Source organism: Salvia splendens, chromosome 15 (genome assembly GCF_004379255.2).
Source record: "Salvia splendens isolate huo1 chromosome 15, SspV2, whole genome shotgun sequence".
Taxonomy (NCBI): domain Eukaryota; kingdom Viridiplantae; phylum Streptophyta; class Magnoliopsida; order Lamiales; family Lamiaceae; genus Salvia; species Salvia splendens.
In genome coordinates, this window is record NC_056046.1 from 6,876,384 (window position 1) to 6,893,858 (window position 17,475).

General features: G+C 43.2%; 1 protein-coding gene across 1 annotated transcript; it reads left to right on the forward strand.

Moving 5' to 3' along the window:
- The first annotated feature begins 14,378 nt into the window (after nucleotides 1-14,378).
- On the forward strand, nucleotides 14,379-16,933 carry LOC121769381 (probable prefoldin subunit 3). The gene is made up of 6 exons (XM_042166177.1): nucleotides 14,379-14,567; nucleotides 15,180-15,237; nucleotides 15,677-15,748; nucleotides 15,967-16,086; nucleotides 16,163-16,264; nucleotides 16,598-16,933. Exons 1-6 carry the CDS (start codon nucleotides 14,440-14,442, stop codon nucleotides 16,676-16,678), a joined length of 561 nt encoding a protein of 186 aa, XP_042022111.1. The 5' UTR covers nucleotides 14,379-14,439; the 3' UTR covers nucleotides 16,679-16,933.
- The last annotated feature ends 542 nt before the right edge of the window (nucleotides 16,934-17,475 follow it).

Genomic DNA, 17,475 nt, shown 5'->3' on the forward strand with positions numbered 1-17,475 from the left:
CAAAAAATACTTACTTACTGTAATTGCCTATAAAATCGTATAATAACAAGCAAAATAATATGGTTACTTTTATAGTATTGCTTCATTTGGCTATCTGTGGAGTATTTATCACTCGTAAGGTTGAAGAAGAAGAAGAAGAGTGTGTGAGAGAGAATTTGAAGGCCCCACCATTATAAAATATTGTACATTAAAGAGAGAGACTATTTAAGGAAAATTCATTACACACGTAGGCAGTCGCTCACCTTATGCCCAAATAGTGTCGCAAATATTTCTCCATAAAAGGACAAAGTAAACTTCAAATAATAGGGAATATAAGCTTGAATATTGTAAAGGGATTCTTTCGGATTTCCTAATTTGCTAGTTTAAGCCAAGGTTGATTTTTAAATTTTTCCACAGAAAATTTAAAAAGGATATATTATATACTAATCAGAAGTTTGCAAAATGACGTAACAGATAAAGTGGATTTGGCAATGGGAAGTTTGTCCAAGAACTATTACACACATTGACATAGTTAACACTTAATGAAGCTTCAATACAAAACATAAAAGTAAAAGTGGTCACTAAGATTGGTATAGCAAGTTGAGAAAGTAGAGGGATTTCATACCATTCCTTCAACAGTAGTAAACAATGTATAATTCCAATCTCCAAATTTGTTAGGTTAAGCGTTAATGTTAAAAACCTACAACTCAGCTTGTTGATCACAAAAGTTAATTAAAGATAATGACTAATCCCGTTTAGAGCATCTTCACTAATTAGCTCAATCATCATATCTAATTCGACTGATTTGTACATAATTGGAATCCACAAACAGTGGTTAAGCTCATTCAAAAAAGTACTGAACCACATGAGCTGAACTTACCATAATTGGGCCCCAAATTAATTATAAATAATTGATATCAATTTAACTTTTGACAAATATAGATAAATAAATAAAATAATATATGTATGCAGAAGCTTGGAAGCAACGAATCAGATAGGAAATGTGGGTTCCATGGAGCATCTAATCAATTGTGGGTGGGAAGCATGTGCCATTAAATTATAAATCCAGAAACTTAGAGAAGAGGTTTAAAAACCAAGTTAAATTAAAGTTAGAAAATAATTTATTATATAGGGAAAAATTGCACTATTGCATAAAGATGGATTATTAATATTTTATGTCGATAAAGTTTCATCGAATCTCTCATATGTGATACGTGTAATTTTAAAAGCAAACTTGAATATATATAGTTTAGCAGTCATGTCTCGTATGTTGTATTGTTGTCATTCATAATCAAAGTAGCTTCATTTTATACTAGCAATCTGAGGTTCAAATTTAAATAATTTTTTATTAATTGGTTAATAGTAGCATAATTTTGGTAGGTATAGCTCAAGATTATTATTTTATTATGTTCAAGCTAACTAACTGGTACTTAGCTTGAAAGGATTTGTTATCATGATTGAGTGCTTAGTTTGGCCAGCCATAGGCCATAGCAATATGATAGCATAATTGTGTTTTTGATGGAAATATATCATTAGATTAATCTCAACGATATATATCAATTATCGAACTTATAAACCTTTAAAGAATATACTCCCTCCATCTGCGAATATGAGTTCCATTTCTTTCCGTCACGAATTTTAAGAAATATTAAGAAAAAATGGGTAGAAGAAAATTAGTAGAATATGAGTCACACTTATGTATATTAGTTTTAAATGATATATGAATGGAATGAGTTAGTGCCTTAGTGAGTGGAATGAACCGAAATTCTTATTCACGAACGTACCAAAATGGAAAAACGGAACTTCTATTCGTCAACGGAGATAGTATAAAGTAATGAGCATATAAGGGAATCAGCTACACAATGAAAAAATAGCTCGAAAAAACCCATGGTATATTATGTTTAGTACAACGCTAGCTCCTCAATTTAACAGATTGTTTTGGACTGTTTTTTTATGAATATATAGAATAGGTAATAATGTACAATTATTACCTATTTAACATAATGTACGTACCAGTTAATTACCCGAATTCCTAGTTATTAGTATCTTTTAACTAATAGTACAATTTAACATAAAATTTTATATATTAATAATGTACTTATTCATTAGAGTTGTCGTCTTGTTGATTACTAGTTGTTGAGTCTTCTTTCAAACTAAATAATGTACTATACTATTATTTTCCAGCTTTGATTTATGAGAGCGCCAATTCGTATCCATATACTAATAGTATTGATAACAATGAATAAGAAAACATTACTCCCCCAGTCCGCCATTAGGAGTCCCATTTATTAGCGGCACGGGTTTTAAAAAAAGTAGGTGGAATAAAGTTAGTGAAATAGATGTCCCACTTGTATATATTAGTTTTAAAATGAGTTAGTGGAAGGTGAGACCTATTAACATTTATGGTAAAAGTGAATCGGGACTCCTATTCGTGAACGGACTAAAATGGAGAAATGTGACTCCTATTCGCGGACGGAGGGAGTATTAAGTTATCTATAAATAAATAGTTTAGTTTATTTTAAACAAAAATGAAGATTTGCCTGATTTTTTGCAATTAGAATACCTTAATTTTAAATTGATTATTGTTAATAGTATTTAGCAAATTCTAAATTTTAATTTACTACTATGCCATTTTTGTTACAATTCTTTTGTACTTTTCGAACGTGATTTATAGTGATTTAAAAAAAATTAAAAACTAAAAACAACACACATTGGTCGGCTGAGCTAGGAACCTCCTGGGAACAAAGATGGGCCAATTTAGTTGAGCAACCTGAAGCCCATTTCAAGCCCAAATTTAATTCATCTTAACATTATTTGGTTCGAATGTATTAAGATATCTCAGGGCCCATTTAAATGACAGCTATATCTCTCTCCTCTCCCCTATTAATAACAAAAATTTAAAGACAGTGTTACAGCGACCTTGAACCAGAGACTTCAGTCTCAAACATTATCTACTTTACCACTAGGTCAACACACACGTACTAAGATTAATGTTTGTTTCTCATCGACGGTGTTGTCCCATTCATTTTTTCTTTCTTGGTTAATGATGGGGTACGAACTAAACCCTAATGGCAAGCCCAATAATAGTGACGGCCCATCAGCCCAGAGCCCAAGAAAGAGTATCTGTTCGGCACCAAAGAGTTCGGCACGACCAAAGAGTTCGGACTCAGCCTACAGCTCGGTAAAAGCCGACCAGTCAAGCTCTCCTCTCAGATCGGCAAGAGCTGATCGGTAAAGTCCAGCAGTTCGGTCTCAGCATTCGACCGAACTAGGAGTTAGTGGACTCATGAAAGGCCTCCACGACCTCCGCTATACCCACGATCTATTTAGTGGTACGAAGCAGTTATTGAGCAGTTATTGCTCACCCACGATCTTGTTAGTGGGGCTGCAAACCACGACCTTAGTTCAATGTATAAATAGAACTTAGATCAGATAGAAAAGGGTTAAGCTCTCTAGAGATAAAATACCATATAGCAAGTCTGTGTTGTAAGCTGTAATCCCAGATCAAGCAATACAATCTTGCCCTCCCTTCTTCCCGTGGACGTAGATTTACCTCAGTAAATCGAACCACGTAAATTCTTTGTGTCGTAATTTTCATTCTCTACCAGCATTTACTAACATCAGAAATTCGCGGAGCCATCACTGGCGCCGTCTGTGGGAACCAGAGAACAAAATTTGTGATAAAGCGAATTTTTGATCCATTTTTTCCACCCAAAAAATGCATACCAGATCACAGAGTACCCGTATTCCTGCCCGTGAGAACCAGGAGGAAGCCAATCCATCCCATAGGTCTGGAAAACAGCCTAGGGATAAATCCACCACCAGTTCTCATGGCGAAGGAACAAGCCGCTCCAAAAATCGTCCCACTGAGTCTTCCCAGCAGCCCGATTTGAATGAGGCTGTCAAGCAGTTTTTGGAGGCGAAGCAGGAGGAATTCTTAACCTTCCTGCGAAAAAGCCAAAAGCAGCCGGAGACGAAAACGGCGGATTCTCCGTCTCCCTCAGCACCAGAAAGTCACTACCGCAGTAGTGTCGCATCTCCCAGGAGAAAGAATCCCCGTCCCCCACATGGTCCAGCTCCTCCTCGGTACCGGAATCACAGGAGAACTCAATCTCCTCCATACCGACGAGATATCGGATTCGCCGTGTACGGAGCACTGAAGACTCCGTTCTCGGACGACATCACCCGAACTCCCCTACCACAGAACTACCGAACTCCGTCGATGACTTACGACGGGCTCGTGGACCCTCACGATTTCTTGGGGCGCTATCAATATAACATGGCGAACCAGGGTCTCAACGAGGTCCACATGTGCAAGCTGTTTCCCGAGCTGCTCATCGGGAACGCGAGAAGGTGGTTCGATAGCCTCCCCCAGGGCAGCATCAGATCTTACCGAGATCTAATGGATGCCTTCCACAGGAGGTTCTTTCAGAAAGCGGAAGCCCGAATCACTTCGGCTCAGCTGCTTTCCATTCGTCAAGGTCGCGACGAAAAAATCAGCGACTTTATGACAAGATTCCACAAGGAATGCCTGCAAGTAGACGATCTCAACGATCTGCTTGTCATCTCGGCATTCCAAAATGGGATCCTGCCCGGAGCTCTCTACAGGAAGCTCGTTGAGTGCGGTCCGCAGACAGCTCAGGAAATGTGGGACATTGCGGACCAGTACTCCCGGGCCGATGAGGCAGACCGTCGCAAACGGTCGTTAGACAGCTCATCGACCCGAGGAGACAGAAGGAAGCCCGATCATAGCGATCAGGGGCATCCTCGCCGGACTCCATTTGAAAGAATTCAAAGGGCTCCGGTGCAAGACAGATTGGGACCTCGTCTCAATCCCGAGAAGCCGCCCGCTCAGTTCGTACCGCTGAACAAGCCGAGAGCGGAAATTTTCGAACTGCACTCTGACCTATTCGAAAAGCCAAAGCGGATGACGAAATCAGCCGCGCGCCGACCACAGGATAGCTACTGCTCCTACCATCAAGACCACGGTCACGATACTGAGGAGTGCAGAAACTTGGCTGCAGGTATCGATGTTCTTGTGAAGGCAGGGACATTGAAAAAATACCGAAGCAAGCAGCCAAAGAAGAATAAAAAGCAGAGTGGTGCGAACTGCGCTCCTCAGGATCCGAAAAGGCAGCCGGATCCCGAAGACGATGACGAGCCGCAATATGATGGAGTAATCCAGACTATTGACGCGCTCCCTGCCGGGAAGACCAAGTCGTCCCTAAAGTCAGAACGCAGAGGCTCCAATCGAGAGGAGCCAACGCATAAAAGGCTGAAGCAGGACGAAGTGATTACGTTCTCGGCTGCTGATCCCGTCCCGGCCATCTCTCCTCACCAAGACGCCATTGTCATCCAAGCCGGAGTGGCAAACAAACTGATCCACCGGGTGTTTGTGGATACAGGAGCGTCGGTCAGCATTCTTTTTAAAGAGTGCTTCGACAAACTAGAAGTGGACCCAGCTCGGCTCAGTCCGGCTCCGCTTCCCCTGAAGAGCTTCACCCAGGAGGACACCCGCCCTGAAGGTATTATCAGCCTTCCGATCACGGTGGGGAAAGCGCCTACTAGCTCCAGTACGATGATTGAGTTTTTCGTGGTGAAAGCTCGGTCCCCGTACAACGTCATCCTGGGAAGAGACTGGCTCAACACAGTTCGGGCCGTTTGCTCCACCTATCACCTCACCATCAAGATCCCTACTAAAGGAGGGATAGCGGTCATCCGAGGTGACCAAAAGAGAGCAAAGGAATGTCTGCAAATTGCGCTTAGAAGTGCCGAGCAGTCAGATCGGCACCACCAAGCATAGCAATCACAGCAGCCGGAGTCAGAGGCGATGACCGAAGTCATACCGGAGCCGAACTCAATGACAGTTCAGCTGTACGAAGACGATCCATCCAGAACGGTTAAGATCGGCTTCGCGGGAACGCCCCTACTTCGGGAAAAAACCATCCAGCTCCTCAAGGAGTATAAAGACGTCTTTGCATGGTCTCCGTTGGACATGACCGGAGTGCCCCCCGAGGTAATCACTCATCGGTTAAATATTGATCCTTCAGTCCGGCCGATAAAACAGAAGCAAAGACTCTTTGCGGCAGAACGAAGTCAAGTCATCCATGACGAAGTCCGTCAATTATTGAAGGCGGATGTGTTATTCGAAGTGAAGTATCCTTCGTGGGTGGCCAATCCTGTCATGATCAAGAAAAAGGAAGGAGGATGGCGGATGTGCATAGATTTCACCGATCTAAATAAGCATTGTCCCAAAGATTGCTATCCCCTTCCGAACATAGATAAAAAAGTAGAAGCTTTGATAGGCTTTGAAATTTTTTGTTTTCTTGATCTGTACAAAGGATACCATCAAGTTTTAATGGATGAGATTGACGCTTCAAAAACGGCCTTCATTACTGATTTCGGCATTTTCGCTTATAAAAAGATGCCATTCGGTTTAAAGAATGCCGGAGCCACTTATCAAAGGATGGTAGACAAGCTTTTTCGGCACCTGATTGGAAAGGAGGTCGAAGTGTATGTTGACGATATAGTCGTCAAAAGCAAAAGCACTTCGGAGTACGAGCACAACCTCAAGTCCACTCTCAACGTGCTCAAGAAAGCCAACCTCAAACTTAATCCCCAAAAGTGTACCTTTTTGGTAGATTCGGGAAAGTTTTTGGGTTGTTGGGTTTCAAAGGACGGACTCAAGGCAAACCCCTCAAAAGTTCAAGTCGTTCAGAACATGGCAATGCCGAAGTCCATACATGACGTGCAAAGGCTAACCGGATGTCTAGCCGCACTGAATCGATTCCTTTCCCAAGCAGCCGAAAAGCAACTGCCGTTCTTCAAGGTGTTGAAAAAGGCACCAAAGTTCGAGTGGGGAGCCGAGCAGAAAAAGGCCTTTGACGAGCTCAAAAGTTATCTAGCCGAGCTTCCTATTCTCTCTGCTCCAACCGAAGCCGAAGTAATATTCTTATACTTAGCGGCATCGGATCAAACCATCAGCGCGGTGCTTGTACGAGAAGAAGGCCTAAAGCAGCTTCCCATCTATTTTACAAGCCGAGCATTAAGAGGTCCAGAAACCAGGTATCAACCACTGGAAAAGATTGCTCTGGCATTAGTAAATGCAGCAAGGAGACTGCGGCCATACTTCTATGCTCACAAGGTATGCGTCTTAACTGATCTGCCACTTCGGCAAGTGTTGACCAAACCAGAAGCATCAGGCAGAATCGCCAAGTGGGCTATAGAGTTGGGAGAGCACACAATTGAATATCTACCTCGGAAAGCCATCAAGGGACAAGCCTTGGCAGATTTTCTTGCGGAAGCAAAGTTCGATCAAGCAATTCCTGTTATTGCCGAACAGAAGAATTCTGCCAATGCCGAACTAGCACAGCCCTTGGAATCCGAAGTAGAGCCGCCGGACTGCTGGAGCGGATTCGTAGATGGAGCTTCAAACAAGATGGGAAGTGGAGCTGGTATTTTACTTGTTGCTCCCGACGGACACGAGGTAACCTACTCACTTCGGTTCCTATTCCCCACTACTAATAATGAAGCCGAGTACGAAGCCCTCCTGGCCGGACTCCAGCTAGCGCAAAGTCTGCTCGTCAAATCTCTCAAAGTCCATTGTGATTCACAAGTCATAGTAAATCACATGTTGGGTACAAGTGAAGCTCGTGACGAGAGAATGAAGAAGTATTTGGACAAAGCGCAAAGCATCAGCCGAAGTTTCTCCTATTTTCGGATAATCCGCATTCCCAGAGCGGAAAATAGCCGAGCAGATACCTTAAGTAAGTTGGCCTCAGATCCGAGCTCAAAGGTGGAAGAATTAATGCATCGAAGCATTGATGAAGCCGAGGTACATTCAGTATCCAGCTCGCCGAACTGGATGACGCCGATTTTGACCCAGAAGAGACGGACTACATCCTCAGAGAAGTTCATGAAGGATCGTGCGGTAGCCACATCGGAGCCATAGCTTTAGCAAAAAAAGTTCTGAGATGGGGATATTATTGGCCAACCATGGTACAAGAGGCAGTGCAGCTCGTCAAGAAGTGTACGAAGTGCCAAATTCATGCAAATGTCCCAAGGATGCCGCAGACTGATCTATACACTATGCAAAGCCCTTGGCCTTTCATGCAATGGGGCATAGACATAGTGGGACCACTTCCTCAAGCTCCTCGGCAAATGAAATTCCTTATCGTTGCCGTGGACTACTTCACGAAGTGGGTGGAGGCGGAACCATTAGCTACGATAACGAGCTCAAAGGCATTGGACTTCGTCTGGAAGAACATAGTGTGCCGATTTGGCATACCCCACATCCTCATCTCGGATAATGGGACTCAGTTCACCGACAAGACGTTCAAGAATTGGTGCCAAGAGCTGAACATTCAACAGCGGTTCACTTCGGTCTCCCATCCCCAAGCAAACGGACAAACGGAAGTAACGAACCGGATTCTGGTGAAAGGGTTAAAAGCTCGGTTAGAACAAGCCAAAGGACAATGGGTAGAAAATCTCCCTCAAGTCCTATGGTCCTACCGAACTACGCCCAAAACCTCCAACGGTGAAACTCCGTATAGTCTGGTGTACGGCACTGAAGCCGTAATTCCGGTGGAGATCGGCGTACCCAGTCCCCGAACTCTAAATTTCTCCTCAGAAATGAATGACGACGGGCTGAGAGCAGAACTAGATCTCGCCGAAGAAAGAAGAGAATTGGCGTGCATAAAAGCAGCCAAGTATAAGGAGCAAGTAGCCCGGTATTATAACCAAAGGGTGAAAAAGCTTCAATTTCAAGTGGGAGATCTCGTCTTGAGAAACAACGAAGTAAGCCGAGCAGAAAAGCTGGGCAAACTCGAACCCACATGGGAGGGTCCATATCGGGTGTCAGAAGTCCTCGGCAAAGGGTCTTATAAATTGACTCACATGTCAGGAGAACAAGTACCCCGAACATGGCACGTCTCCAACCTCAAGAAGTTCCACTTGTAAGAGACAAAGTCCGGTCAGTCTGTCTTGTGTCTAGTTCGGTCATAGGGGTACATGTTTTTATTTGTTTGTTTTTACTTGTACCTTTTACTTGTCGTTTTATAAAAAGTTTAAAGTTTTTTTCTTTCGTCTTTTTCATTTTTTCCCTATGTGTTTTGTCTCTATGTGCTTGTCGTCCCTTACAAATGGTACCAAGGTATATCGTTCTTTAAAGACTGATCCCCTTTTTAGATCGATTATAAAAGACTATTGTGAGTCCAAGCTTCTAGGGAAGATATAAGACCACAATTCAGCTTAACAAGCAGTCCGTCTGAAACGAACTGCAATAAGCCAACGATTGTGAGTCCAAGCTTCCAAGGAGGATACAAGACCGCAATTCAGCTTAATAAGCACTTCGTCTGAAACGAACTGCAATAAGGGAAAGTCCGATCCACGCGATAAACCTCGCCGAATTAGGACGACCAAGTTCGGTCAAAGAAGTTTACCTCATAAGACCGGGGATGACCATGTCTAGTCAAAGAGGTTTACTGCATAAGACCACTTCGGTTAACTGGGAAAGTCCGATCCACGCGATAAAACTCGCCGAATTAGGACAAGGGAAAGTTCGATCCCGGCGACAAAAATCGCCAAATTAGAACACAAACCAAGTCTGGTCAAAGATGTTTATTTCATCAGACCAAAGACGAGTCCGGTCAAAGATGTTTATTTCATCAGACCAAAAACGAGTCCGGTCAAAGATGTTTATTTCATCAGACCAAAGACGAGTCCGGTCAAAGATGTTTATTTCATCAGACCAAAGACGAGTCCGGTCAAAGATGTTTATTTCATCAGACCAAAGACGAGTCCGGTCAAAGATGTTTATTTCATCAGACCAAAGACGAGTCCGGTCAAAGAAGTTTACTTCATAAGACCAAGGACCAAGTCCGGTCAAAGAAGTTTACTTCATAAGACCGAGGACAAGTACGATGAAATTTTTTCGCTAAGCTGTAAATACAGTGTTAGAAGCGAAAACAAAATTTCATTTTTCAAATCTTGTTCGGCATACAACTCAGCTACCCTACAAAATGGCGTTACGCTATTACAAAGGACTATTCTACTGTCCAGGGTTGCTGAAGTTAAGCCACCTATCTGCAAAATCCTCTGGAAGCCGAGTTCGGTTGTTCCGAGCAGATGAAGAATAAGCAGGTTGACGAGATGCTATCCTCGACCCAACGCCTCTTCCCCGAGCCCGAGAAGTCCTAACACCTCGGCGATGAAGAGTCTCTGCAATAATCATCTGCTGATCTTGCTCGCTCATAGTCACAACTCCTCGGCGAATTTCAGTCCGTCCCTGTCTTGACGATTCCGGTTGTTCCTGAGCCCGTTCTCGTCTTGACGTTTCCGGCTGTTCCGGAGTTCGTTGTTGACTGGAAGTAGGATTTTGAACAAGGGAACCAGAGGCTTGATCTGGAGTGCGAGCATCTGTTGGCACGATATGCCGAAGGAATCTTTCTATGGAGGGGCGCCGAGAAAGAACAATGTCGTACCGAGAAGCCCAGCGCCGTAATGATTTCACAACTTGTTGGCAAGCCGAGCTCTCCAGCGCATTGTTCCTCCGGAGTACATGATATTCCTCCCACAGTTCGTCAACTCGACTCTGAACATCTGATATGGTCAAGCCCCCGCGCACACGGATGTAATCCTCGTACGCAGTCCTCTCAGCAATGGTCGTATTCAGCTCGGCCTCCAGATCCTTCTTATCGGACTCTAAGTCCTTATTATCGGCCTCCAGCTTCACTAAACGAGCCAGAAGCTCGTCATTCTTCGTCTGATCGGCTATAGCTCTTTTCTCAGCTTCGTCTAAAGCCGAAGAGTACAGCCGTTTCCAGTGAAGTATCTCCATCTCCTTGAGTACAAAGCAGCTATATTAGTTCGGCAGCTGTACCGAGCAGATAGTAAAATACAACAGGAATAAAGGCGAGTACGAAAAGCTATACGAAGACAAGTGTAGAGAATTTTTCATTCACAAGGAAAATTTTTTACACTAGGAGGGCTTCAAGGCCATTTTACAAGGAAGAAACCAGAGTAAGAGAAGGGAGACGAAATCATACTCCGCCAGCTTCGTCTCCGGCTCCTCGCTCTGGTTCAGCTTCTTTCTCCTGAGCTACCTCAGCCTCGGCCTCGCCTCCGCCTCCTGATCGGCTTCCTTCTCCGGATGCCCGGCCCGCTCGACTTCGGCCTCCAGCTCCAGCGGCTCGGCCTCACCCTCTCCGTTGTAAGTCGAAGCGGGTGAAACGGGTCCCACGGAGGCAAAGATAGCCTCCAGGTTCTCGTCCCGATCAGCTCGACAACTCCGGACTCGGTCTGCAGAAAGCAGGACCGAGGATGAAGCGAGCTCCTCAAGGAGCGGCAGATTCTGAAGCCGAGCTGCTATCTCTCGGCTGTACAGAGGCAGCACGACGTCGGCCCCCTGCTCGCCCTTATCGGCAATTAGCCTTACCAGACTACCGACAAAGGCCGAGAACTGGCTGCTCAAAAAGAGTTTCTCCGTGTAAACACGGAGAGCCTCCCCCTGGGCAGCCACGGCGGCAGCATCCCTCCGTTTCGTCTGCTCTCGCTGGATGACGAGCTGGTTTTTGGCAAACTGAGCTTCATCCTGGGCCGAAATCCTAGCAGCTCTGGCTTTCTCAAAGTTAGCCTCAGCCTGTTCGGCCCGATGACAAGCAGCCGCCAACTTCCTCTGCATCTCAGCATAGTCATTGGACGCTTTGGAGAGTTCGACGGCGACGAGCTTGGAGAGCATATCGTTCCTCTGAAAATGGATAAAGAAAAAAGTCAACAAAGGGGCCACAAAAAATACAGGAAAAAAGCAAGGCCAGAAAATCAAGAAGAGAATTCACCTCGGCGAAGTCCGTGGGCCATAAAAACGGCTCACAGATATGTTCCGAAGGAGGCGCCAAGACCACGTCTTTCTCTGGCGCTCTCGGGGGCTTCTGGGCCTTCCCCCTCCCCTTTGCCGAAGTCGACTCCGGCTTCTTCGGATCCGAAGAGGTTTTTTGCCTTTTCGGAGTCCTCTCGGCATCAGACGCCGAGCTGGTGGTTTTCGGCCTCTCCGGCTCCTTGGACTCCGAAGATTTGCGGCTAGCCTTACTCAGCATGTACACTGCCAAAAAGCAAGAAAGCAAAGTCAGATTTTCTTCGTTAAAGCAGTAGAGCATAAAGATAAAGAGAAATCCTCACCCTCGGCCTCTTCGTCCGAAGACGAGATGTCGAACACGACGTCGCCCTTGACGAGCTCAGACTCCGTGTATTGTTTCCTAACTATGGGAATCTTGTTGAGCTCGCCATCGAGCTCGTCCAACGGTTCAGGCCGAGGGTGACGGATAACGGACTCCGGCCCTCTCCAGGGAAAACTAGGAGCCGCGGTCCTATCATAGTAGAAGAAGCGATTTTGCCACTTCGGCCACTTCGTTTTACAAAAGGCTCTAAAGGGCTGTAAAGGGATCAAGTAAAACCAAGACCCCTTCCTCTTAAATTGAAAGAATTTAAGGATCGCCTTCAAAGACAAATCCCTTCCTAACCTACGGAGTTCGGCAGCGAAGGCCGACAAGTGCCTCCAAGAGTTCGGAGTCACTTGGCCTAAAGGAAGCTGAAAAAAATCTAGTAAATCTATAAAGGCAGAAGGGAGGGGGAAACGAAGCCCGCATTCTAAGCAGGCCTCGTACACGGTGGCGTACCCCTCCGGCGGGGAGTCAGCCCTATGATCACCGTCAGGTACCACCGCCTTCCCCCCAGGAAAAAAGTATTTTTCGGGTAGGGATATCACAGTATCCTTACTCAAAATACTATGGAAATACTCTACGGTCTTCTCCCCGGACTCTTTCCGGCCAAAAGACCCCTTATCCCCTTTCCTACCGCTACCCGACTCCGAAGAAGAAGAAGACATTTTTCTTACTTTTTGAAGGTGAAGAAAGTCTGAAGAAGCTCTTGAAAGCGGAAGAAAATTTCTCGAGAAAGAGAGAGTATAGAAGACGCAACAGCAAAGGTGTTCAAATGAGGAAAAAGGAGCATATTTATCAGATTCGGAAAAGATTTCGAGATCGTTGCGCCGTTTCGAATCCCACCTTTTCAGGATTCAACGGCCGGATTTTACTGTCGCATTTAATGCAGGCACGCGCAAGGCACGTCCCCTGACGTCAGCCTCCCCCTTACCATTATCCAGAATGCCGAAGTGACTCACCTCGCCGAAGTGATTCACTTCGCTTTTCGGGGGGGGTAGTGATGGGGTACGAACTAAACCCTAATGGCAAGCCCAATAACAGTGACGGCCCATCAGCCCAGAGCCCAAGAAAGAGTATCTGTTCGGCACCAAAGAGTTCGGCACGACCAAAGAGTTCGGACTCAGCCTACAGCTCGGTAAAAGCCGACCAGTCAAGCTCTCCTCTCAGATCGGCAAGAGCTGATCGGTAAAGTCCAGCAGTTCGGTCTCAGCATTCGACCGAACTAGGAGTTAGTGGACTCATGAAAGGCCTCCACGACCTCCGCTATACCCACGATCTATTTAGTGGTACGAAGCAGTTATTGAGCAGTTATTGCTCACCCACGATCTTGTTAGTGGGGCTGCAAACCACGACCTTAGTTCAATGTATAAATAGAACTTAGATCAGATAGAAAAGGGTTAAGCTCTCTAGAGATAAAATACCATATAGCAAGTCTGTGTTGTAAGCTGTAATCCCAGATCAAGCAATACAATCTTGCCCTCCCTTCTTCCCGTGGACGTAGATTTACCTCAGTAAATCGAACCACGTAAATTCTTTGTGTCGTAATTTTCATTCTCTACCAGCATTTACTAACATCAGAAATTCGCGGAGCCATCAGTTAATAAGTAAGTTTAATTTTTAATATGCTCTATTAACTATTTGCTCTTGGTATTAACTTTATGTGTAGCTGGGCATATAAGTATGCTATAAGATGTATGCCTATGACGGTCTAGTTTCATCACCACATTTTATCACAACCTATAAAATTGGCCAATTTTCTTGCATTTCATTTCAAACAGCTTATGAAAAAGGCGCATGAAGTCAATCACCAAAAATTATACTACAAAATATCTACGCACATTAAAATTATTTTAAATCTGGTATTCTATTATATGAATAATAATGTATGCAAGTTTGCCATGTAAGATATAAATCAAACAATTCATACGTTACGTATGCACTAACAATTATTTCGACACTGACGATAACAAGATAGTACTCCGTATTAAAGAAAATAAAAATAGAGTGAGATATATTTAACATAAAATCATTTATGTCCATTGAAAAAATTAAATTAGTGCAAAATGTAAAAAGAGATGCACTATTCACCCGGGCTGGATGGGCCGTCGCCTTTTTTTTCGGGCCTCGCTTTGTTTATTTTTCATTTCCAGCCCATTCCTAACTACAAAACACGCCCTAGTAGTAGGAGTCTGTGATACTGTCGACCAATTGAGATTATTATTTTTCCCTTTATCTGACGGCGGAGATGTCAACGTCGGGGGGCTTGACGGATAGAAGAGGGATTCCGGCGGCGGCGTTTGTCGAGGATGTGCAGATTTATCTTTCTCAATTGAATCTAGATGTCAACTCCGCCCTCGCAATTTTGCAAGAGAGGTTTTTACTAAAACTTACACTTTGATTTATGTGTCGATATTTACGGCATATTGAGATATTAGTAGTAGTAGTACTTCTTTTGTGCTTACAATTTGTTATGGATTGTGATAATTTGCAATATTTATTACTGTGTAAGGAGCTCTATTGTTTCTAATTTCTGATAATGATTCTGATTGCTGGCTTTTCCGGAATTGGGTGGAAATTGTGAACCGCTGTATAAAGCTGCTAAAGTATAAGTAGGTTGAACGCAGGTGAATATGGTACTAGATGATTTTGTAGTTGTTTTTATTAGCAATTTTTGGGTTTTGGCTCTGAAATTTGATTAAATTTGGAAGTCCGGTAGTTATTGCCAAATTCATGCAACGGATTTTTTTTAAATTTTTTTTTATGCTTTTCTGCATATCTCTGGGCTTGTTATGTTATCGTAGTGGCCTAGTGTTGGATCCAAGTGTGCTAGAGCAGGAGCATATTGTTTCTCAAAAGGGTTTGTATTCATATCTGCAGTGACCTTCCTATGAAGTTGATATTTTATTATTTTGTCAATTGAGTTAGTTTCTCCTTTCCTGCGAGCTCTTGATTGTGTGTGTGAATAAACATTATTTATCTTGGCAGACTTCAACAATACAGAGTGGTGGAGATGAAACTTCTTGCACAGCAGAGGGATCTTCAGGTATACCAATTTTGTTGTTCACTTCTTAGTTTTCCTTGATGCGGGTAATTGAGGTTGCACCGTGTTCATAGTCTTTGAAGCACTAGGATGGTTTGTAGTTTTGATGGATGGACATTAGTATATTACACCCTTCCTTTTAATCAGGAGTGTGCTCTTTCTTTTCAATCCAGCGGTCTGCTTATAGTATTTGTAATCTTGATAGTTGGCTCCTGTTATGAGATCATGCTCTTTAGGAGTATGTGATTACTTATCAGTCCAGTGGAATGAGTGAGAAATCTGTCAGCTAGCTGTGAGCTAAGCTTGCTTCTTGAAGAATGCTTTATTTGCATATATCCTGAAACTCCTGATTCAATCTGTCAGGATCAATAATGATTCGTTGATTTCCACTCATAACATCCTTCTACCAAGTTACCATCGTTTCCATATGATGAATCAACAGGCAAAAATCCCGGACATTGAGAAGTGCTTAGACGTTGTTGCCACTTTGCAATCAAAGAAGGGCACTGGTGAGGTTTGTTCTCGAACTTTCAACCGATTGTACCTTTTGATTTTTGCCTTGTAAGATGGTGGTTCTACTACAATTTCATAGTAAATTCTCGCTACAAGATTTGTGCGATATATGGGCCGGGCCCTAATAAACTTCTGGCCTAAAATTTGTATACTTCTTCTGCAATGTATGGTCTAAGTATTTGAGCTGTTTGTCCTAATTGGTTTTTATTGTGGTTATAGGACCTTATTGCTGACTTTGAAGTATCTGAAGGCATCTACTCCCGGGCTCGTATTGAGGAGGCCGAATCTGTCTGCCTATGGCTGGGAGCGAATGTGATGCTGGATTATTCTTGTGAAGAGGTATGACCTGTTTGAAGATTTATCTTCAAGTCAGACTTTGTTTCAGTTATTTCCCTCAAAGCTTGATATCTTACAGGCAACCGTCCTCCTTCAAAAAAATTTGGAAAATGCAAAAGCAAGTTTAGAAGTTCTTGTAGCTGATCTGCAATTCTTAAGGGATCAAGTGACAATTACTCAGGTAATCTTTTGGCATATATTCCAAATGCCTTTTTTTTTGGCAAAATCTATAAACCGGGAGCTACTTTTAACAATGCAAGTAATAATGAACTAGGTCATCTATGACTCACTACAGCATACTTGCTGCATTTGCAACACTCAGATCATAAATACACATTGTACACATACATATCAATGTTTAATTGGTTGCATTTGTATACACAGTGTTTAATTGGTTGCATTTGTATAAACACTCAGTTCCAGTAATTATATTCTCTGTCACATATCATTTGCTGGTTCCTACCGTATATTTTAGTATGCCTATGGTATTTATTTATGTCAGTGGATTGATCAGGTTACAATTGCTCGTGTGTACAACTGGGACGTACATCAGCGTAGACTGCAGCAAGCCGCTGCTACACCCTCAGAGTCCTAAAACGTGGTGGTGGTTCTCCGGTTTCTCCTCTAGATTATAGCACGAGTGACCTTGTTTCTTGCCCGGTCGAATTTTCAGACAAAGACACGTTGTAGCCCTACTGAGTCTATGATTTTTTAACCAGGCCCTGTTTTGTGCCTATTAACTTCATAGCTCAGCATATGTTTGAACATCTTAAATTGTGTTGTTGTAATGTGAAGGCTTATGCATTTCCTCAACTTTGTGTATGAATCATTACATGCCTTTATTAGCCAACCTTGTTGTTTCACTGTGATGTTCTACTTTGATTCTAGAGCTCTCTCTACGCAGGCCATTGATGAATTTAGGGTTCTTGTTGTTGGCTTATGTTGATGGGGTCCACCTAAGGCATTACAAGGACCATAGTTGTGATTTTGTAGAAGCATCTATGATTTGGAAAATGTTGGCTTCTTTATTGTTAGCTAGTAATTGCACTTTCTCATAAAGTGTAGGCTTTTGGAGTCTACTTGTTATATCTTTGGAAGTTTATGCAATTTGCTTTATGCAGGAATTCTTTCACATGAATCTGGTGAACTATATTAATCTAGAGCTGTTTAATGTGATGCTAAATCAATTTGAAATTGTCATCATGGTTTGAATTTGTGGTCCATTTTTCTTAGAATTCATGTTATTCCTCCTAAGTTCTATTTATTTAAGTTTTTAATGATTTAAAAAAATTGTTTTTGGGCGAGTTGGATTATGCTATTGCAAATGATGTGTCAGTGTTTTTATTCCATTTATTTTCAATTCCTGTGACGTCTTCATATCTATGATTTGTA

Excerpts from the sequence above, each read along its gene's own strand:
- LOC121769381 (XM_042166177.1), top strand. The coding sequence starts at position 14,440 with ATGTCAACGTCGGGGGGCTTGACGGATAGAAGAGGGATTCCGGCGGCG. Across the intron at positions 15,238-15,676 it reads CACAGCAGAGGGATCTTCAG|GCAAAAATCCCGGACATTGA; the intron begins GTATACCAATTT and ends ATGAATCAACAG. Across the intron at positions 15,749-15,966 it reads CAAAGAAGGGCACTGGTGAG|GACCTTATTGCTGACTTTGA; the intron begins GTTTGTTCTCGA and ends TTGTGGTTATAG.